This window comes from Hypomesus transpacificus, chromosome 6 (genome assembly GCF_021917145.1).
Source record: "Hypomesus transpacificus isolate Combined female chromosome 6, fHypTra1, whole genome shotgun sequence".
Classification (NCBI taxonomy): domain Eukaryota; kingdom Metazoa; phylum Chordata; class Actinopteri; order Osmeriformes; family Osmeridae; genus Hypomesus; species Hypomesus transpacificus.
This window is the reverse complement of record NC_061065.1, coordinates 4,239,584-4,261,645: the sequence shown is the minus strand read 5'-3', so window position 1 is coordinate 4,261,645 and position 22,062 is coordinate 4,239,584. Positions and strand designations below refer to the sequence as shown.

General features: G+C 41.7%; 3 protein-coding genes and 1 long non-coding RNA gene across 6 annotated transcripts; 2 read left to right on the top strand and 2 right to left on the bottom strand.

Annotated features, from left to right (window-relative positions):
• Positions 1-428: 428 nt before the first annotated feature.
• atf3 (activating transcription factor 3) lies at positions 429-3,268 on the top strand. 2 transcript variants are annotated; one of them, XM_047022318.1, is made up of 4 exons: positions 429-618; positions 1,210-1,459; positions 1,668-1,775; positions 1,960-3,268. In XM_047022318.1, exons 2-4 carry the CDS (start codon positions 1,217-1,219, stop codon positions 2,248-2,250), a joined length of 642 nt encoding a protein of 213 aa, XP_046878274.1. In that variant the 5' UTR covers positions 429-618; positions 1,210-1,216; the 3' UTR covers positions 2,251-3,268. The 2 variants fall into 2 exon arrangements, with proteins under 2 accessions (XP_046878274.1, XP_046878273.1); XM_047022317.1 differs by having other exon boundaries at positions 434-618; positions 1,207-1,459.
• A 1,866-nt stretch (positions 3,269-5,134) lies between these two features.
• On the bottom strand, positions 5,135-9,916 carry batf3 (basic leucine zipper transcription factor, ATF-like 3). 2 transcript variants are annotated; one of them, XM_047022246.1, is made up of 4 exons: positions 9,668-9,916; positions 8,033-8,140; positions 6,267-7,750; positions 5,135-5,898 (listed from the first exon to the last, which is right to left on the bottom strand). In XM_047022246.1, exons 1-3 carry the CDS (start codon positions 9,737-9,739, stop codon positions 7,535-7,537), a joined length of 396 nt encoding a protein of 131 aa, XP_046878202.1. In that variant the 5' UTR covers positions 9,740-9,916; the 3' UTR covers positions 5,135-5,898; positions 6,267-7,534. The 2 variants fall into 2 exon arrangements, with proteins under 2 accessions (XP_046878202.1, XP_046878203.1); XM_047022247.1 differs by lacking the exon at positions 5,135-5,898 and having other exon boundaries at positions 6,272-6,326; positions 6,901-7,750.
• Positions 9,917-13,952, bottom strand: nsl1 (NSL1 component of MIS12 kinetochore complex). Its single transcript, XM_047022245.1, has 6 exons — positions 13,735-13,952; positions 13,471-13,543; positions 13,158-13,273; positions 11,357-11,408; positions 11,127-11,194; positions 9,917-11,000 (listed from the first exon to the last, which is right to left on the bottom strand). The coding sequence occupies exons 1-6, from the start codon at positions 13,888-13,890 to the stop codon at positions 10,752-10,754; spliced, it is 714 nt and encodes a 237-aa protein (XP_046878201.1). The 5' UTR covers positions 13,891-13,952; the 3' UTR covers positions 9,917-10,751.
• Positions 13,953-14,032: 80 nt separating this feature from the next.
• On the top strand, positions 14,033-15,615 carry LOC124469145. The gene is made up of 5 exons (XR_006956259.1): positions 14,033-14,102; positions 14,241-14,273; positions 14,385-14,504; positions 14,746-14,830; positions 15,537-15,615. It is a non-coding gene; the product is annotated as an uncharacterized LOC124469145 (long non-coding RNA).
• The last annotated feature ends 6,447 nt before the right edge of the window (positions 15,616-22,062 follow it).

The window sequence follows — 22,062 nt, the reverse complement described above, 5'->3', positions numbered from 1 at the left end:
CTGAACTCAATGAGTTGGGTTTCATAAGTTTTACGTTTTTACACTTACATAAACGTGTTTGTTGGACGTCCCTACAGACATGTTAAAAACTAACCAGAAGGCTGTCGGCTCCCAACTGTTTGTTCAGTAGCCTACATCAATAGCCTACACTATTGTCATCATTTGCTTACATCTGCGTAGTAGCCTAAGATAGCTTTTCAGTATCAAATTAGCCTGTACTGTAATCAAATCTATGGGAACACACTGTTACTCAGCTCCTAGCCTATATACTTTATTTTATTAATTGAACAACAATCTATTTATTTGTAAACTAGTGTGAATGTTAGGGGCCGTGTGAGTTAGGGGGGGGGGGGGGGGCTGAGACTGGTGCTCTATGGGACACCCGTCGGGCTTGTGGGATTGCATCATTGCAAATAAGCCTCCGATCTATAAATAGGATGACGTCACTTTGACCTGCCCACCGTGCTAGTAAAATGCCAGAGCAAGCGAACGGTCTATATAAACGGGTGATGCAACGTTACAGCGGCAACTGTAACTTTCTTAGTCAACAGAAGAGATTCACAACCAGCCTGTGTCCAATAAAGGCTTTTCAACAGATCCACTGAAATCTTTAATCTGGTAAGTTTGTTTTCTGTGTTCTACGGTGGAATTAGTTTTTAAAGTGAATCGGAGTCGACCTGGGACAGGCGCTTTAGGCGACTCACTCGGGATTTAATGTTACGCTACAGCTGTGCTGTTCATAGTAGCCTAAAATGTTCATTTTATCGTTTATATATATTTTTGTCAATTAAACTAGTGTTTATTTAATAGAATATAACGCATCGGTTGATTATTCCCAATCATTTAGTTTTCTGTTTCCTTAAATGTTGTAGTTTTGGTGCGGTCGGTGCAGTTTTTCTAGGCGGTTAGCTGTTCAAAAAGTCTGACTGAATAATGTGTAGGCTACTGTAGCTAGGTTATGAGTCTTGATGATTAGCCTGCATGGTAAAATAATAGGGGATTCACTTGAATAGCGTGATTCGCCAAAAGATGTAGCCTCGGTGCCCACATCATTTAGGCGTGTGAAAGCACTTGGCTTGCCTATCAGCAAAACAAACTTTTTATTTGTTTGTTCGACCAGCTTTCTGTTTCGTTCTTACTCAGAATCTGGGTAGTGTTGTTCATTGAGAATGACGTCTCACTTTTTTCGTTTATGTCTACTTTCAGTAGGTTCATAATGATGCTTCAGCACCCCGGTCCAAGTCTGTCCGACATCAGCACGTCCGCCCTAGTCCCCTGCCTCTCGCCGCCGGGAACACTTACCCTAGACGATTTTACCAGCTTTACGCCGCTGGTGAAGGAGGAGCTCCGCTTCGCCATCCAGACCAAGCGGCTATCCCACGGTCTCAGCGCGGACATGAGTGACTGTGCGAGCTCAAGCTCGGACCGACCATCCGAGGTCTCTAGTGGCAGGAGAGAGGTAAGGGCTTCAGAAATGGTCCCTTTTTCTACCCTACGTCCCAGTTACATCCCCTTTTGCTATGGTAATATATAACACGATTCTGTAAACAATAACATACTTTAATGTAGGCTATAGTTCCAACCTTTACAACAGACATTGGGGCAGATCAGATTCAGAGTGAGCACTGTCTACTGTGTCTCTTTTTAACAAAGCTGTTTTCCCTCAGGTAATCCCAGAAGAGAGTGACAGAAGGAAAAGACGACGAGAGAGAAACAAAGTTGCTGCTGCCAAGTGTAGGAACAAGAAGAAGGAGAAGACAGACGGTCTCCAGAAGGTACAACCAGTATCCCATTTCGAGCTGTTGAGTTACATATGCAAGCAATGACATTGAAGTCTACTTCGTAAATAGCCTCACCCCAACGGTTTTCCCCAAAATCCAAACGGTATCGTTCAATAACGTGTGTCTAAATCAAGCACGGGAGCAGTGAATGATCAAACAACCTTATTCCTCTCTCCAGGAGTCGGAAAAGCTGGAGACGGTGAACGCAGATTTGAAGGCTCAGATAGAGGAGCTCAAGCAACAGAAGCAGCAGCTGGTGTACATGCTCAACCTCCACCGGCCCACCTGTATCGTCCGCGCCCAGAACGGCCAGACCCCAGAGGATGAGAGGAATCTCTTCATCCAGCACATCAAGGAGAGCGCACTCCAGGGGCTAGGCGTCGCCCCCGCCGACCACCTTGACGGACAGTTCCTGCTCCACAGCGGGCACGCCCACGGCATGGTGCCCACTACCTGTGGGCACCTGTGATCGATGAGGCCTGGGCTGGGCAAGCTGACAGAACTGTGGGTTCTACACCCAGGATGTGACCCTTCAGCCAGCTGGTCTGGGATCAAGTCCCGACCTGGAACGATAGTGAGAAGGCCAAAACTGAAGCCAGACCAGCCTCCAGGAAGGAAATGTACACTGTACCCTGTACACCCTCAGAGGGAATGCTGCTACTGTGAGGAGACAGCCAAAGACTCAACACTTCCTGATCAGGGTGGGGTCTGCTAGCAGAAACAAGAAGTACTTTTCGAGGACATGCCCAACAGCATATACCCAGAAAACGCCAGGGATTCATAGACAGAAAGCACTAAAACAGGGAAATGTTTGCTTTTATTGTTCTGTTATTCCTAAATCTTAAAGTGGTTCTTAGAGATAGGAGACTTAAGTATATATTTTTTTGTTTTTGTTTTTTTGTACCAAAGCACCAAATTGAGTTGTAAAAGACACAATTTAACTAAACACTTGAGCTTGTTAACATGACAAACCTGTCTGGTACATCTTGTTATAACATAATGAACATAAGTTACAAAGCTCTAGTCTATGTGTGAGGCATGTGTATAACTTGTTATAGAGCCAAAAGGTTCTTGCTAGTGTTCTTGTCTATGAAAGTATGACTTGCCTCTGTCCAGTTTGAGCTACGATATCTGTAGCTCAGTGCTGTCTGTCTTTCTCTGCCCTGACTCAACGATAACCCTGAATGCACTGCTACTTTCTCAGGATGCTCAGAAATAGTCCACAGGGGCAGAGATATGCATATTCGACAAACTTTAGCTTGTAGAATTCTCTCCTAAGAAGTCCTGCTTGTGTTTGCAATGTAGTTTTACATCTGAACTGTAGTGTATAATATACAGTAGTTAGTCATTTGTAATGTGCATAAAATTGTGATTGTAAAAACCAACGAACACCTCTTACGTTCCTCATAAGACTGTTTATAACGTCTGTATGTATTTATTTATCAGAACTGGCTTTATTACTATAAACCCACCAGAAGGAATCACTAGCTACATATCAAAGTGTTGTTATTGTGCTGACGTCTGATGTTGCATTTCAATTCTTTACTTACATGAATTGCATGTCATTGTACAAGATGACCTCACCTAACCTCACACTCCCCACACCCCCCACCCCGCCGCTGCCAAACACCCCCAAAGTAGAGCAACTAGAAGCTGTGATGAAACTCTTGAGAAACTCCTCGCGTTCCATCAGGCATGGGTGACAGTCAGCAGACTGGTTGCTCAAGCCGGGGCAACGTGCTCGGATGTTTGTGGACCACATCCTCCCAGGGATGGTTTCATACAGGTTAGTATGGCCAGGGACCGGCTTGCTTGCATACAAGTGATGCGTGCGTGTATGTGGGCACAACTGCAATACAGTGTTTAGTTTGTTTGTTTGTTAGACTGTTGGAGTTCTATTGAAAGAAATTGCGCAAAGCGGCAACCGAGTACTTATTTCTAAAATGCCTGTCCACTTTTGTTTTTGATACTTTCTTAATAAAAATATATGATTCAATGTTTTTTCGTTCCATTGTGTTTACATACGTTGGATTTGACATATGAACAGACTTTGGTTGTAAACTTTCATGACCTCTGTAAGGGGCGTGACTGAGCTCATTAGAACTGGTATTCATCGGAGGTCAAGTCAGAACATGCCTGTCTGAATTCAGGCCATGGAACAGGATGGGGAGGGGTGGAGTATTGGGTTCAGTAAGAGAGAGAGAGAGTGACGACACAAGAGGTAGGGAGAGAGATGACAGTGCAAGATGGGGAGAGAGAGGGCGATAAAGAGAAGGGAGTGACAATAAAAAGGTGTTTTGTAATCTGGTGCCAGCTCGGTCGTGACTCACTGGTCAACTGTCAAAATAAAACGCTGGGAATACCTTCTCACTCAGTCACCTACGTCTATTCACGTTTAACAATAGAATGGCATTCTGTTCCTCAACAAGCACGGCTGAAAGATACTGTTCCTGAAATGTTTTCATAAAACGACTCCTTCAGGTGGTTCTACAATCAATCAGGTTACCAACACTTTCGCCTTGTTTGAAGACATCTTAAGATGTCAGCCTAAGCTCTCTTTAAAACACCTTTACACATGAACAGGGGCCTGTGAAGGAAACAGTGAACTGTTTCTTTAATATATCATTGCGTCATGTTTCCTCAGAAAGGTTAGTATGTGTGTGATTTCCTCTGCGATTTCAGTATTGCTGCTTTTCTACATCACCCAGAGTTAAAAAATGTCACCACAATTAACCTTTGTTTGACACAATCCATGTCTTGAAGTTTAGGCTCTTTTCTAGCTTCCTCCCCTCATGCTCAGGATTCTAGATTTTCTAACGGTACATCTAGTACCTGTAGATAATACCCCTCTTAAACTGACCAATGTTGCAGTCGGCTGTTGTTTTTGTAAATAGTGTTCACTTGCTGTCGGCATTCAAATTCCTTTCTTTGCCAATAACGCTTCGTATGGGCATGGGGTTCATTATACTCATTGGACATGTCCCTCCAAGTTTTTGAAAACGTAAAATCAGCAGACACACAATTTTTATTAAGAAAATTATATTTAATGGCCGCCTACTGCTTCTGCCTGGTTTTCTTGTGACGCTGTGCTGCTCCTATGCTTTTCAGCCATGACTTGTAGCTACCACTGCCTCAACTGACATGCTCCAACTCAGAGCAATGACTTGGAATTCAGAGTATCTGTTCATCAACATCCATTTGCAAATGTTTATTTTTATCTCTACTCTTGATGCATGATTATGTTTAGTCTGTGGTACGCACCTCTCTGTGTCACCGGCCATCTCTGGAGGAGGGGATCCCTCACTGAATTGCTCCTCCTCTGTGAGTTCTTCCTTGTCTTCCTTGAGGTGAGTTTAGGTGCAGTTCTATATGTGTTGCCCTCTGTGACATTGCATGTAAAAAAGGATATACAAAAATGATACTCAGTTATTTAAAAAAGCTGTCAACACTTTTGGAAACAAACCTACACTCCTATCGCTTCTAACAGTTGACGCAAAAGCAACATCACTATGGAAAATGTGTGCTGAAATGGAATTTCTAACATGATACCTATTGCACACATAATCACAGAAACTGTAATATTATAGAGACCCTAAGAGCTCTCTTTATCTAAGGTCCAAAATAAGGTTACTGGGGTGAAATCCTGTCTTTAGGCTCCACGTGACGCAAAAGAACAGCAGTGCTGAAATCACAGAGGAAATCGCACACTTTCTGAGGAAACATGAGGCAATGAATTACAGTAAGAGATGGTTGACCCTCATTCCATCAACTGCAATAGGTCAGAGGACATAAGAGACAGTAACAGAGCAATGGAGGAGGAATCACAAATTGTAAAGTAAAAGAGCTTCCTGAAATCGTAAAAATATAAAATACTTCCTCAAGGAAGAAAATAACACAACAACAGTGGTTAAATACAGCTCTGTGCAGTTCCAGAAAAAACAAAAGCGCAGACAATAACTCACGAATCCTCGCATTGTGTGGGTTGCTCCTCACTTCCTTGCAGCGTTTTTAACCTTTATCTCCTAAACTACTTCCTTCAACAGCAGGAGCAGAGAGGAAAGTATGTGTGGTGTTCAGATCATTCCACAGAATGGTGGGGCACCACACATTGCTTTACCTGTTTAGAAGATGTGGAAAGAGCCTTTAGATGCAAATAAATCGAAGCAGGAAACAGGAAGCAGGATTTCAAAGGACTACTGGCACGCTCTTCAGTGTAAAAATCATTAAAATGATACACTGCCAATGTATTATGATGACTGTGATCTTTGTCTAATTAGTGACAAATTAGTGACACCAACATTAGGACATGACAGAGGATCGTCAATGAAGGAAAGGCTGCAGGCATGCAAGCTATTCATTTTCTGTATACCTTTTACGGGTCGGTACTGTACACACTTTCACACCATCCTCCCTAAGGCAACTGTAAAGCAGTAGTTTATTATGTGCTTTTCACATTTTAGCCACTAGAGTTTAGTATCCACTCACCTCACTCTTTCCCATCCACAAAAAACACCTCTGTTATGAAGTGAAAGAAACGTAGATGCCCTTTTCCAAAGTGAGAAGGGAAGGTGGAAAGAAAAAAGAGGATGTACAGTAGATAAGTTTGGTAGATTAATATTCTATACATGGTCCACGGTGGTACTTTCATGGAGAAGTGATACACCAAAAGTTCTCGGTGGACAACACACTTTTCTAGTTAGTTATTTAGGGAAGCTATTGACTGAGATGTACTTTGCTTAACTCATCAGGCAGCAGAATATACAGTCAATTCTATTAATTTGCCATTTAAAGATATTGATTCATACTAATTTACTACACCGTCTTTTGAAATGTGTTGTGTTCACAAATGTCAACAAAAAAATTAATGATCAATATTATCAGGAGCAGACGGAGGAGTACATTATATCATATTAAGGTCAATGTTTTGTGGATAGGGACACATAAAAGTCCTTGGTCATGTGGACATATGAAATTATAGGAAATACATTTGAAATATAGTTACCAAACAACTCAAATTTCAAAACAATTATAGACGTCCTTTCATCAAGTCAATTGATCAACTGCCATCTCTGTCAGATGGAGTTGATAAAAAATAACAAATTAATACAGTTTAACTTACCGGTACTTCAAAACACTTTTTAATAAGGTTAAGTTTCCATAATCGTTTGAATATACTGTACACTATGAAGGTCTTGATGATGTGTGTCATTTCGAAGAGAGTCTAAGGGGGAACAAGTTGTTAAAAAAATCTGAAGGGATCCACCAAAATGTAAAACATATTTGTACTGCAATTAATGGGAATAATGTATTTGCATCTGTTGCTTTCATCAGATTACATGACCATCAGTCATGTAATCATAGTCAAAGCCATGATTTTTTCATTTTGGAAGATGCAGTTTTGTAGCTGTTTTGTTACACAAATTAATTGCGAGGGAAAACAATGACTACCAAAAGTAAATGGTTCATTGGTCACGGGTGTGAATCTTGTTTCTAGTAAAAGAGAAGTTAACTTTAATAAAGCCAGGGTCTACCGAACTCGGTGAACCAAAACACCCACAATGAGAGATGTGGTTTTCAAACATTTACCAGAACTAAAGAAGCATGGCCAATAGCCAAACAGAAGGAGACTGAGTTCAGTGTTTTTCCATTGGGGATCGACTGAACTGGGTCCGACTCACTGATCCAAAACACAATCTGATGTACGGTACCTTAAACTAAAAGGTACATTGTGTGTCTGTGTCCTGGTCCTTGTGTCAGCAATGGGAGATGGTGAGTGTCGGTGTCTTGATCAAACTCAGGGGCCTCTCTGTAACATCCCTGGCTCCTGTCCCCAGGTTAGTGGAGCAGTGCATCATGGGACAGCAGGGCTCATGAGTCTGGAGGAGCTCCAGCAGGCGGTGCTGCTCCTCCGACAGAGACGCCACCTCCCTCTTCAGCTGCCGGTTCCTCTGCTCCAGACAAGCATACGCCTGGAGCCATACAATCATTAGTATTTACTTTAGGCACATGGTTCTCATATTTGTTCTCTAAAAAGGTAAGTGCAATCGTGCAGCCACAATGTAAAAAAGAAATACTCACTTAATCAAATGTATGTCTAATTTGTTAATTTTTTGTGTGTGAGGAGAGCATGAACCTGATCATTTGAACCTTAAACGACTGCCAGGAATTGCAGTTTTCGAAGACTTGTAGCTAAATAGAATGTCAATAAAAGACAGTGCAGACAGAAACTCCCCCCAATCACACAAGCACACCTCATGCAGCTCATCTGCTCTCTGTGTCTGTCTCTTTCTGCTCTTCTGGGCTGCAACTCTGTTCTTCTCTCTCCTCATCATCCTCCTGTTATCTTCATCATCTGAGCTCTGGGGCAAATTCAACAGAGAAGAAGAACATGTGATGGATCATGCAATGTGACACACACACATGCGTGTGCAGTGGGTGGTGACACCAACACACACTTGAGTGTCATTGGCAGAAGAGTGATCTGTTCAGCAAGTTTATTGGGCTCCTAAGCGGAGGAAACCCATGTGAGCATGCAGAAAACATGCAAACTCCACACAGAGAGGCTTGAGAGATAGCCCACCTGAGAGCTGTACTATGCCTCAAGCAGGAATCGAACCCAGGAAATTATTCTGGTCAGGCGAAAAGAGACCTGCAGATGCACAGTAGATGGTATTTAGCCGTGTGGGCCCAAATGTTGCAAAATGTGAGCTTTCAATTGTAGCTATCAATAAATACATATGTAAATGTGATTTTTTTTTTACTTTTCTTTAAGCTCATCTCTTTTATTGGACTGCATTTGTCCAGATTCAAGTAAGTAAAAAGTCTAAATTGGTTATTTTCTAACAGTGTCTACAACATGTCAATATTTACTTTATGGAATTTATTATGGATTTTGAGCTTGTTGTCTATGTAATTCTGGGTGAGGTTGGTAGTCAAATAAGCATGTGACCCTTTCATGGGGGACATGGCATTTTTCACATGATCACTTATGAAGAAAAACAAATACTGATATGAATAGCCTATGTATTTGATGATTGACTATAACTGAATATTAAATCTGTATACATATTTTTTTCAATTAGACCAGAACTTAATAGATTATTTCAGGTTTAAGTATTGGAAACTATTTTTAACTGATCCTGGGGCTTTTTTTGTTTGTCCAAATAGCTTTTTGTTGCAGAAACAGGTTCTGAAATTTCTGGAATGTTTTGGGGGATGCTTGTTGCTTTATTCAGGGACAGCTTCAAATGTTACCTTTCGTGGAATGTGTAATTAAGATTAGGATTCATTTGAATTTATTTAGCCTGAAAATTGTTGTTAGCTCTCTACCCACCAACTTATTTACTCTTTCAGGTTAACTACTCAACATCACTGTGACTGTCCTCAGGAGATGGGAGTTCACTTAACAGGATCCCAAGCAACTCATCTGTACACCCCTCACTGAATGTGTGGAAGGAACAAATCCCACATGGAGGATGCTGCCAACACTGCAAAAAAGGACACACCAACACAATGTGCAGCAAATGTAAAGTTTATCTTTGCTTTTCAGAGGAAATAAACCATCTTGGGACTTTAGCAAATTAACATGGATGAACACGGGACTTGAACTAAATTACATTTTAATAAAATACATTTTATTCAAGTTCTATTTAGTTTACTATATACAAGAAATATGACTTTATATGATTTTGTTCTGTTTTGAGGGGACAAATACAACATCAACATCTGAAATACAACATCTGAAAGTTAAAAACACATTTAGCAACTTATTTTCTATACTTACAGGATTCATCTACTTATGACTTTCACAATTACACAAAAACGTTTTTCCATTTCCCAACGTGGATGTTACTGTAACAGGTACTAACAGTCAGCGGTTTTCTTACCTCACACTGTTGAAGTATGACGTTTTCTCCATCACTGCCCTGCATCTTGCTTGAACAATTGCTGTCAGTCATTTAAGCAGTCTTCTGAATTGGAGAAATGATCGAAGTCTTCACAAAGTTATGTTTAATTATCCACAGGCACAGTTCATTGTAGTCCAGGATTAAACATAGAGAAGCGATAATGACACATAGCTAAGTTACACAGCCAGCTGGGCTTCTCTGAAGTCACGTGATAATACTCCCCCCCCCCCCCCCCCCCGTTTTTTTAAATGCTGCGTCAACGTGGATCAGGGCCGTAATCATTGGGGGGACCCCCCAATATTCAAATCTGGTCAAAATGTCCCCCCCAATATGTTGATATAAAAATATAAATAAAATATAAATGTGCTACGTAGGGCCTACGCAACGACAGGAAATCGCGCATGCTGTCCAAAAAAGATCTATAAAAAGACATATTTATAACTTAAAGTTATAATTGCTATTTTATAACTACTAGTATAACTGATACCGGTGTTCTGTACGGGAGGTGTAAGCTCGCACAGTCGCACTGGTTGGTAAGGATGAGAGTGCGCGAAGAGCAAGGGGGAGAGCACGAATAGATGGGAGAAAGCATGAAGAGCGAGGCAGTAGATAGCGCGAGTAGTAATATTAGCTAGCAAAATATTCCTATAATAGTGAGAACATTTTGCAATGGCCTGGACCAGAATATTTCTGTGACAACCATTTTTTATTTAAACCTTTCACGGGGGGGACCCTCAGACTCCCCAGCAGATTTCGTCCCCCCCAATGTTGACCCCATCCCTACGGCCTTCGTGGATCATTGTTCTATTACTCCATAGAACATTTCTTTCTTTCATTGTTTTTCTTTTAAACACAACGGCACAGTTTCATAGCATACAAATCAAAAGCCAATTTCTTTATCTGCATATTTAACAATTTTAAGTGTCGTTACGCATCATCCGCCATGCGAGGGCGCCACAGCCTCGTCGACAAAGTGCACGAAGCAGAACGCATCACAGAACATCTTTCGGGGTCTTATAAAAAACACACATACAACAGTCCATACAGCTCAATAATCTGCCTGTCAATCAGGCTTTCTGACGGCAACCAGCAGTTTTTTCTGCGGAAGAGAGTAACAGGCCCGTACATCGGCCTCGCCCACTGGTCTCTTGAAGGCTCTTCCCGGGGGAAGGGGCGGAGGTTTTGTCACGACTTCTCCGTTGGACAGGCCGATCGAGAACACTTCTCGGTGAACCTCCAGCGAGGCGGGAGTGGGTCTGACGTTCAACACCTGCCTCAGCCCCTCAGCTCTCTGCTGCAAGACCTGTTGAGACTGCACACACACACACCCATCAATGTACACACACGTAAATCAATGAGATGGGTATAGTTCAGGGCTTACATCTGACAGGGGTTGTAAATGGGAGTTAAGTGTGAACAATGAGATTCTTCCTGTCACCTTCACCATCGAGCTGGCTTGTTTGAACATCCGTTGTGCAGCACCTGACAGATCAGACATGATGCGCTCTGGAAAAAAAACAAAAACACTCAGAGCTCATTTTGAAACATGTGGAGGTTCTACTCAACAATCAATTATTCCTTGTGAAACTTCACACTGTGGTGCAAATATGTTGACAGCTGAAGATGAGAGTGTGTGTGTGTGTGTGTGTGGGGGGGGGGGGGGTTCACCTTGGACTGGGTCTTTCTCCAGCTCCTGTGGCACCGCCTGCTCAAACATCCCCTACCAAAAAGATGACAAAGTCAGCTATGTGTGTGAACAACATGAAACCTAGTGGCTTACAGATGGTCAACCCATACAGAGTTCAACAAAATTCTTGTATTGAATAAGGATATATGGCTGTAGGTCACCCAATGCCAGGGACGAGAAAGATACATACAGTCCCTGTCAAAGTTTGGAAACACCTAGCCGTTTATCATTGAGAGACACATGCACCACCTGTTTTTCATTGTTTTTAATTCAATCACAGTCTGTCGGGCATTTAACCTACATGTATATACAGGGTTTTTCCTACATAGAGAAAATGTTGGCGCGCGCCAAAGCCGATTTCCCAAGCGCCAATGACAAATCCCGAGCGCGGCAAAAAAACCTGTGTTCATCACGCGTGCAATGCATGTCAGCGAATATGTTCTCAATAGTATGTTTCAAGTAGGCTACAGCCGAACCCTCGTTCTGTTTTGATTAATAATAATCAAGTTGATAAGCGTGTGTTCTTATCTGATCAATACGCAACTGTGAGGTGCGCGGCCACTAAACTGTCGTTCCGCTGCGAGGGCCAGCCCGACGTGCACGAATAGTACACCTGTAGCCTACAAATGCTAATTACATTTCCACTCAAAATGTTGACAAAAGTTTGATTTACGATTTCAAACGCAGTCTCCATTGGTATTCTTAACCTGGAATGTTAACATATGGTGCAGTGTTTCCTCTATGGCTACATTTCTGCCGTCACGGTATTAGAAATCAGGCTGTACAAAAGTTTAGTCCGTTTATCAGCAGTGAGTGCATGTCGGAGAATAGCACGGACACGCGCTTCACACCGCAGTTGAGATTGCGCGTGTGCGTCCTTGAGAACGTATAACTTATGCTGTCAGTTCTTAAGCTCGTTATTGTACAAGTCTATAGTTCTTGCAAATTTAAATCAAGTTAACTGGTGATTTACGTTGTTTGTATTCTTCCCCTGCTAGCTAAATTGCACATGTCTGTTGATTTGATAGCGATTGCTGCCCTTTCTCAGGTTTGTATTTTAGGTGCATTATTATGCTGAAGTAGTTTAAATTAATAAAAAGTGGGTATATTGTTAATATTTGCTACAGAATGCTTAGCCTATCAAGATCAAATGAAGCAGGCAGTGTACATGCTTCAGAGTGGCCTACCTTAATCAATAGGCTAGGCTACTGACCATTTACAATAAGTTGTTACGTCAATTATTAATTGGCAGCATTTATGCCATTTAAAACATACTTTATAACTTTATTGCTTTAGGGGAAATAGGACGAAAATATGTGTGTGTGTGTGTGGGGGGGGGGGGGGTGCAAAACACTTGGGAATAAATACATTGATTAGAAAAAAGAAAAAAAAAGAATATATATATATACATATATAAATATATAATTTTTTTGGAGCACCGAAGACCCATTCTGACCCAGGAAAAACCCTGATATAATGAGTTCAAATATTCAAAATTTTGCCCAAGGTGACCGTTTATGAAAATGTAGCTTTTAGTACCAGTATGTACATTTTGGTCAAAGTATTTTTTGGGGACCCCCCAATATTCAAATTTTGTCAAAATGTCCCCCCCAATAAATTGATATAAAAATATAAAGTACATCTTTGTACTGTTAAATTGCCTAGTTTGTTGCATTTAACAATAGGAACATGCATGTGTCTATCAAAAACAATTAAAGACTGGGTGTTTCCAAACTTTTGACAGGCACTGTAGTCCACTCTAATTCAATGGACGGGACCCACCATTAGTTTCCTCTCAGCTTTCAGGGTGCGCACCACGTACGGAACTATCGCTTGGGGGTATTCGCGACGTCGCCTGGCAGTCTCCACGATGCTCTCATCCAGGAGGTTGTCATTTTCTAGAGGAGCAAAAGAAACAGTAAAGTGAACGTACTCTATAAGTCTGTCCCATCTCTCGGACATTCGTAATACATACTGATGCACATTGCTGCAGTTCAAATCGCCACTCACCCGACTTTATATAACAATTAGTAACGAGGACAGTGTGTATTGGTTGGAATGGGAACACGAAAGCTTTAGCCTACTATAGACTCACCGCCATCGTCTAGAGCATCCTCCCACGACTGGCCGTTGATTAATACGTTGTCCTGAACGGCATTCTCGAAGTTCTACATATAGCACAGCGTAAAACAAGGAACACCGTAGCTCAGCTCACGAAATTGGATATCTATCTTATCTTAAGTATTGAAAGAATACACCGATGTAGACAATTTGCCAATGTAGTTAGCCAATACAACGATTAATCAACGTGCACACTAACAACTATCCGTCATATACAGTAAACAATCACTTCACCTACTGTCAACAACTCTTGCACCAAAAGTTCCTTTGACTCTTTGGGTATCCCTGTTTGAGAATCTAATGATCTACTTAACAGTTCTTTACATTTTATAATTTGGTCCACAACCATATTTTTGGACGACAGTTTCACCCTTAAATCCTGTTCTTTAACCATCGTTTAAACGTATCACTTTTCGAGCTCCGAATGTAGCGCCAATATTTTTAAATAAGTAACCAGGAAGCGGAAGTTCAAGTTCGTACTTTCCACTGTAGATGTCTGGAAGAAACAGCAAATAAATTCTAAACGTTCCGCTACTCTGAATGTAACCAATGGATTCTGATTTTGTTGACTGTCACTGCCACATGTCAGCCCACCAATTTACAAAGGTAGGTTGTTGCCTTAAAAGACTGCTAGTGTAGAGTGCATCGTATCAATCGACTTAAGTAGAAAGAAGGTTGAACAAGGCTGCCCATTTTTAAGGGTCACATTACCCATCATTAAAATAATAGTTTTCTTCTTTGCAGGATTAAGATTATGTGATCAAGAGGACTATCGAGGTAATATCATTATTTCAAAATGTAATACGATAACTTGTTGAATTGTCAACTTTCTGTTAAGGCTGTAAACGTTTTTAGTATTTGACAATTCTCCTGTCATCTTTTTTTCAGGCTTGAGAGCAGAATGTAATCTCAGTTACAGAGGAGGCCAGCGAGTTTGAGAGGGTTATCCATCTGTCCAAAGAGTCTGTCTGACAGTCAATTGCAAGACCGACAATATTGTGATTTATGGTAGGTGTTTATTGTTCTGGTGGATCACAGTACAGAATGTTTTTAAAGTATCTACCAGATAGGGCTCCATAGACACTGGGTAAATAATGTCTAAAGGTTTCCAAGACTCCCATCAGCTTTCTGACAGCAGGTATATTTTCAGTAGGGAGATCCTTTTTTGGTTGTGTAGTAAGATGAGACAAAAGCAAACTACTTTCCAAACATGTTCTCTCTGAGTTTAGTCTTATAACTGTTTTCATAGATACCCTGACCTGGTGGCCCCATCTGTTGGAGTCCATCCTATCCAGGGCTGGGGGACCACAGAACAGCGTAGAACCACAGTCCAGGTAGGAAGACTCAACTGTTTATTTTTCCACAGGTTGTAGAGGTGATTCGGAAAGCCAATCAGTGAGGAATAAAATACTTCTCAAGCTACTGCTGTAGGATATGTTCAGCTGGTTAAGGTGATAGAGCTTGAACTGATCAATGCTGTACTGTTGGCATAAGAGTGAAGAGAGGCAGAAACCTAGTTTTACAGATTAGAGTTACTATAACTTGTGTTTCTGTGTTCTGGGGTAATTATTCCGCCTAGTCAGTATTTTGGGGGGTTATATTCCTCGTAGTCTATATTCTGGGGTAACTATTCCTCCTAGTCAGTATTCTGCTGTAAAATTCTTCCTGTCAGTATTCGGGGGTAATCTTTCTCCTGTCAGTATTCTGGGGTAAATAATCCTCCTTGTTAGAATCCTGGGGTAACTATTACTCAGTCAGTGTCCTTTGGTAGCTATTCCAATTAATCAGTTCTGGGGTAACTATTGCTCCTAGTAAATGTTCGGAGGTAACTTTTCCTCCTAGTCAGTGTTCTGGGGTAACTATTCCTCCTAATGAAAACCTTTATATGTATGTGATCCTTTCAATGAAAGGCGATGCCAAAGAAAATGTATTAATCCTGGATTAATTTTTTAAAATCTATTCTACTTATTCTATTATATCTGATGTTCTGGGGGTAACTATTACTCAGCTGTTTCACGTCACAGCCTGTTATTGTCACAGGATCTGGAGCCTGCAATGCCACTGTTCTACACATACAGAGATGAGTATTGTAGCCATGGGGGAGGTAAGCCTGTGTGAGTGTGTTTGTGTGTGTGTGTGTGTGTGAGAGAGAGAGGTGCTGTGCGTTTTACATTGTGACATTTTTACTGTCACTAATTCTTCTACTAAGTCTTTCTCTGGAGTAAGTCTAGACCTTCGCCCTATAACATGCTCTTTCGTTGGAAAAAGCTCAACTTGATGAAGTTAGGGATCATGTTACAAGATCCAGTAAAAACTGACCTTGTCTGCATCCAGTAAACCCACACACGTGTCCTACCTCAGGGTCAATAACCACAGGGGCCATATTCACAAAACATTTTATCTCACCACTTCTAAATAGCAGTAATAGTTCTTAGCTCAGAGTTTCCTCCTAAAACATATTCACAAGGTGCTGAGACCAACTTTTACTAAGGAATGGGGAGAAATCTTAAGCTAAGACAAAGGGCGGGGTTGACCTTGTTGCTATGGACTTGCTGAGCAGCTCTGCAATGTTTTCTCTGGAGTTACAAAAGATTCCTGATATCTGGAAACATTCAATTATTGTCCCTGTCGCTAAAGCTCAATTTATACTTAGGTCGCACTTGCAGACACTTTTGAAAAGGTCGCCGACAGAAATGGCGTCAGGGTCGACACTTTTAACCGTCGCTTGAAAGTGTCGCCTACCAGGAGAAATTTCTACTGGCGCTGATGTCGTCACATTGTGTTGCGCAAGTTTGATTGGCTCGATAGACGGCACGCGTCGTTGACTGCTTTGTTTTAAATTTTCAGTGAACGCTCAACACCTGTTTAAGATGGAAGGAATAAAGGAGAGATTGGCAGAGCAAGTTAGAACATATCCACACCTTTATAATAGCCTGACGTTGTCATACTCATAATTCTAGTCAGAATATGAGTCTGAGAACTCTCCGTTGGGCTTTGACTACAGGGCGTGTTTCAAACGAGCCTGGAAAACAAATGCCTCTTCGCTCAATTGGATAGATCTACAACCAATCAGAGCAACAGAGTATGTGACGTATGTTAAGCACCGCATAGTTGTTGTCAACTAGTGATGGGAAGTTCGGTTCTTTTTACGGATTCGGTTCTTTGAATCTCGTTCAGTAAAATGAACAAATCTTTTTTCGAGTCATTTGTTCATTTCAGGGGGGGGGGGGGGGGGGGGGGGGGGGGGGTTGGGGGCTAGGGGGCTATACGTCCACTGCAAAGGACGTATAGCCCCTATACGTCCACTGTAGGTTAGTGCATGACATGTGCACCAGCAAATACTATTTCAAAATAAATTCCTGCATTAAAATAATGTATCATGAGTTTGTATGATTTGGTCATGTATTATCACACTAGCATTTAATTATCACATCAAACAATTACACTGCACTAAACTGTAAGTGTAAATGTAAAGTGAAAATAACCAGTCAGTATGATGACTTGAGCGAATATCATTCATTCACGTCTTACTAAAACAGCGGCCACGCAAAAGGGAATAAGGAAACTGTTTCCTCTACTAAAAAATACAATGCGGGTCACGTGAAAAAAGGATCCAAAGACTCGTAGAAAGACCGAGTCGGGGAAGGAACTAATCATTCGTTTCCTCTAGCTACAGAGCCTATGCAGGTCACGTGAAAAATGATCCAAAGACTCGTAGAAAGACCGAGTCGGGAAAGGAACGAATCGTTCGTTTCCTCTTGCTACAGCCTATACAGGTCACGTGAAAAATGATCCAAAGACTCGTAGAAAGACCGAGTCGGGAAAGGAACGAATCGTTCGTTTCCTCTAGCTACAGAGCCTATGCAGGTCACGTGAAAAATGATCCAAAGACTCGTAGAAAGACCGAGTCGGGAAATGAACGAATCACTCGTTGAGAGGACTCCCGAGTCCTTATAAGGATTCGTTCAAAATGAACGAATCGTTCACGAACGACACATCACTATTGTCAACAGAACTAAACTACAAGCAGACTTGAAGTATGCTTGAAGAATGAATACAAACGATTTTTGCCGGTGTTGTAAAATTAATTTAAGGGTAGGGAGAGTACTTGTTCACACGGTCAACCTTTTTGAGCGAAACAATAAAGGGCAATGCATATACGAAGTTCTCCGTTTAGGATTACAACTCCATCGGGGCCAGCTGATAAATTAAACTTTTACCGAATCCCGTAGGAAGGACGGCAAAAACATATTTTCCATCGACAAATGCCTTGATTGCGTCTCTCTGTTCCTCTTTCAAAATTAATGCGCTGTCGATGTCTTCTAAAACAGACTCGATGGCAGAATCACAACATCCCAGATCTCCAGCGGTAGCCATGTTTGTTCAAAACGAATTCAACTTAAGCGCTCTTTTGTTACGTAGGTGATTACGTTACTGTTGATCATCTGTCCATCATCGTATAAAGCCCGCCCTGGCAATTTCATTGGTTCGCCCAGATTCTGTTTTTCTGTAGTTGGTCCCCAATACGAGACCCTCCAGACCCAATTTCCCGAACAAATTTCTTTTGGGCGGGGAGAAGTTGGGCTGGCAGCCAGGCTACCTTTATAATGCCTCTCAAAATTAGCTACAGCCATTTTCTCCGATCGATCACCTAGGCTACAAAGCGTAAACAATGTAACCATAGCTATGAATGTAACGGTAAAATGATTCTGTTTATGTCACGCGAACTTTGAGCACAAGCGACTGTTTGCCGAAGTATAAATGCAGCAGCCTGAGCAACACTTTTTTTTCGTCGGCGACCATTTCAAAAGTGTCGGCGACAAAAGTATAAACTAGGCTTAAGTGTACAAAACGTACATCTTTACTAATGAAGGTTTTAGAAAAGGTGGTGGGACGGTCTGTTAGGCAGCACATCCAGGGTTCTCTGGATCCTCTGCAGTTTGCTCATAGAGCTGGTAGGGGTGTTGAGGATGCCTCTGTGATGCTGCTGAACAGCTTGTATCATCACCTTGAGGGCCCACTAACTCATGCCAGACTTCTGGTCATTGATTTGTCTTCTGCTTTTAACACTATTCAACCACACTTGCTAGTAGAGAAACTTCTCTCTGACTTCAATCTCGATATTAATATTATTGGATGGATATTAGACTTTATGACAGAAAGATCACAGTGTGTGAGAGTTAATGGTATCCTCAACTATTGAGGGGATTGAGATTGATTTGGTTGAGAATTATAAATATTTGGGTACTGTGTTTGATAACAGTCTGTGGTTTCAGACGAACACAGAAGCCATTTCTAAGAAGGTACAGCAAAGTCTCTGTTTCCTGAAAAAAATGAACTATTTTAAGGTGTGCACCAAAATGATGACTGTTTTATAGAACGTTTATTGAGTTGGTACTGACCTTTTGTGTTGTGGTTTGGGAATCAGAATCTGGCTGATAAGAACAGGCTTGATCGGCTTGTCAGAGTGGCCAGTAAAGTAATTGGGGTAAATCAAGCGGAGTTGGTTCATGCAGGAGACGCGACACCTAGCGCGTCACATTAACTCGTCATATCAAGCATCAGGACACAACTTCCTAATAGCGGGTAAATAGCAGGGATCCCGGCACTTGCATTGCTAGTGTGACACAGACGCTCTCAGTCTTCCTGCGGCCTCCGCCTCCCCGGTATCCGCCCTTTGTCTGTGTTCTTCTTTCTCAGGGGGAATTCGTTCGCTGCTCTCTGCCCGGATGTCGAGACACGGTGCCTCGGGAGACACGGTGCCTCGGGAGACACGGTGCCTCGGGAGACACGGTGCCTCGGGAGACACGGTGCCTCAGTTGGGTGCGGCAGGGAGCCGCTGCGAGCACAACCATATATGCCAAATTCAAGTATTACAATAATGATTGTATCGTGTGAAATAAAGTATCAAGTAAATAACACCACTGAGTCCTCCTGCTTGAACCAAGTTCAGCTCTCTGAGCTTTATTTTAGGCAGGTCGTAAGGAAGATTCAGGCCATATTGGCTTGTACTGACCATTCCCTGAAGGGGGAGTTTGAGCTCTTGCCTTCAGGAAGAAGGTATAGAGTTTCGACCCACAGAACTAAAAGACTTGGGGACTTGTTTGTTTTGCTATTGGGAGGCTACATTTGCATAAATGAATGGCACTAAGTATTTATTGACGGAGCTTATTTCTGGGTTTCAATATGAATTGATCCTTGTACTGTACTGTATTGTATTGTGTTGTTGTCTCTGTGTGGTGTCAGGTATGCTGTTTATGTAGTATTTATGATGGATTGAATGTGTTTTAATATCTGTCTACAAACTAATTTCCCCAAGTGGGATAAATAAAATTGACTTGACTTGTCAACAATCTTACCAACTATGTCCACAGTGATTGGCTAATAGGGGATGGATCTCATAAAAATATTGTAGAACGAGGTATTATGTTGCTATATGTAAAGTTTTTAAATATAAACAATGCCATATGCGAATAAAGATGTTCATTGTAGGTTAAGTGTCACTAATTACACAAGTATATGTTTAGCTAATTGTTAGTCTCTACATGTGCATCTCGTAAACAAATAGCGGTGCATTAAGACAGCCGTATGAATGGTCGATGTGGGGTCTGCAGAGGGCCTATGGTTTGATACAATGTTATGTTCTACTGACGGATGACTGAGATATACCTAGTTCATCTGTGCTGCATAGCTGCATTTTCCCTGTGGCCAAGTAGCGTAGAGTTGTCAAATTTAATTGCCAGTATTACTGGGTTGTTTCTATAAGTGACTGCATCCCTGATAACTCTACTACAGTCGTAATACCCGACGATACCCTTTCAAAAGCTAAATATCACAAAATGTTTTGTAATATTGAGTATGTTTAGTACATTTAGTATTACTAAATGTGTTACTCAGTAATACTTACTAAGCATTATACTTAGTAAGTGTTACTTAGGATTAACTGAGGTGAAGTTCAAAGGTCCTGTTTTAAGAATGTTGAAACTTCCCTGTGGTTCCAGATAGGACTAGACTTCACTCCATGGTTCTGCCCCAAGGCCCAGCAGAGAGAGGGACAGCTGTCTGTGTTCACCCGACAGCTCCAGATAGCCAAGGAGCTGGACCTGCCTTTGTAAGTACCCACATTCAGATCTGTTTAATGGGGCTGCAGTTAGTGTTGGGTTCAGAGAGTTGGGTGACATTTCAAGACACAGGAGCTGTTATTGTGGAGTATAACCAGGTTTAGCACTGAATGTCTTTCATCAGAATATTTAGCATGTCCTTGATACGGTTCAATTTCTCTGACAGCAGGTATATTTTCAGTAGGGAGATGTTTTTCTGGTTGTGTAGTAAGATGAGACAAAAGCAAACTACTTTCCAAAAATGTTCCCTCTGAGTTGAGTCTTATCACTGTTTTCCTAGATACCCTGACCTGGTGGCCCCATGTGTTGGAGTCCATCCTATCCAGGGCTGGGGGACCACAGAACAGCGTAGCACCACAGTCCCGGCAGGAGGACTCAACTGTTTATTTTTTCACAGGTTGTAGAGGGGATTCGGAAAGCCAATCTCAAGTGAGGACTAAAATACTTCTCAAGCTACTGCTCTAGGGTATGTTCAGCTGGTTAAGGTGATAGAGCTTGAACTGATCAATGCTGTACTGTTGGCATAAAAGTGAAGAGATTATAACAATCGGATTGAAAATGAAAGATTATAACAATGGTATACATGGAGTTACTATAACTCATGTGTTTGTATGTTGTGGAGTAATTATTCCCTCTAGTCAGCAATTTCTGGTGTAATATTCCAACTAGTCTGTATTCTGCTGTAAAATTATTCCTGTCAGTATTCTGGGGTAATCTTTCTCCTGTCAGTATTCTGGGGTAAGTATTCCTCCTTGTTAGAATCCTGGGGTAACTATTACTCAGTCAGTGTCCTTTGGTAGCTATTCCAGTTAATCAGTTTTGGGGTAACGATTGCTCCTAGGCAATGTTCTGGGGTAACTATTCCTCCTAATAAAAACATTACTAACTGGTTTACAGTAACAGTTCCAGATAGGACTAGATTTAACTCCATGGTTCTGCCCCAAGGCCCGGCAGAGAGAGGGACAGCTGTCTGTGTTCACCCGACAGCTCCAGATAGCCAAGGAGCTGGACCTGCTTGAGTAAGTACCCACATTCAGATCTGTTTACTGGGGCTGCTGTTGGTGTTGGTTTCAGAGAGTTGGGTGACATGTCAAGACATAGGAGCTGTTATTGTGGAGTAAAACCAGGCTGAGCACTGAATGTTTTTCTGAAACTGCATATCTAGTGTGTCCTTGACACGTTTCCATTTTTCCTTCAATACAGTTGGCTGTATCTAATCTGTCTCCCCTCAGGAATGTACACTATAGATCAGCTGCAAAGGTCACCATAGTCTTAAGGAGCAAGCCTCAGACATCAGACTAAACAACATTAAGATCGTAGATCAAATCACTGTCAGGGGCGCTTAACTAATAAAACATTTTTTTCTTGTGTCACTAGTTGAATGGCTTGTGATTCACATCATAGACTGTACTTCACGGTTCCTAGATTTTGGCCTTATGAAACAC

Coding starts and splice junctions, on each gene's coding strand:
- batf3 (XM_047022246.1), bottom strand. CDS start 9,739: ATGACTGACAGCAATTGTTCAAGCAAGATGCAGGGCAGTGATGGAGAA. Junction 8,141..9,667: donor TCATACTTCAACAGTGTGAG/GTAAGAAAACCG, acceptor AATTTGCCCCAG/AGCTCAGATGATGAAGATAA. Junction 7,751..8,032: donor GAGCAGATGAGCTGCATGAG/GTGTGCTTGTGT, acceptor GTATGGCTCCAG/GCGTATGCTTGTCTGGAGCA.
- atf3 (XM_047022318.1), top strand. CDS start 1,217: ATGATGCTTCAGCACCCCGGTCCAAGTCTGTCCGACATCAGCACGTCC. Junction 1,460..1,667: donor TCTCTAGTGGCAGGAGAGAG/GTAAGGGCTTCA, acceptor GTTTTCCCTCAG/GTAATCCCAGAAGAGAGTGA. Junction 1,776..1,959: donor AGACAGACGGTCTCCAGAAG/GTACAACCAGTA, acceptor TCCTCTCTCCAG/GAGTCGGAAAAGCTGGAGAC.
- nsl1 (XM_047022245.1), bottom strand. CDS start 13,890: ATGGTTAAAGAACAGGATTTAAGGGTGAAACTGTCGTCCAAAAATATG. Junction 11,409..13,157: donor AAGCTGAGAGGAAACTAATG/GTGGGTCCCGTC, acceptor TCTTTTTGGTAG/GGGATGTTTGAGCAGGCGGT. Junction 11,001..11,126: donor AAGCCAGCTCGATGGTGAAG/GTGACAGGAAGA, acceptor GTGTGTGTGCAG/TCTCAACAGGTCTTGCAGCA.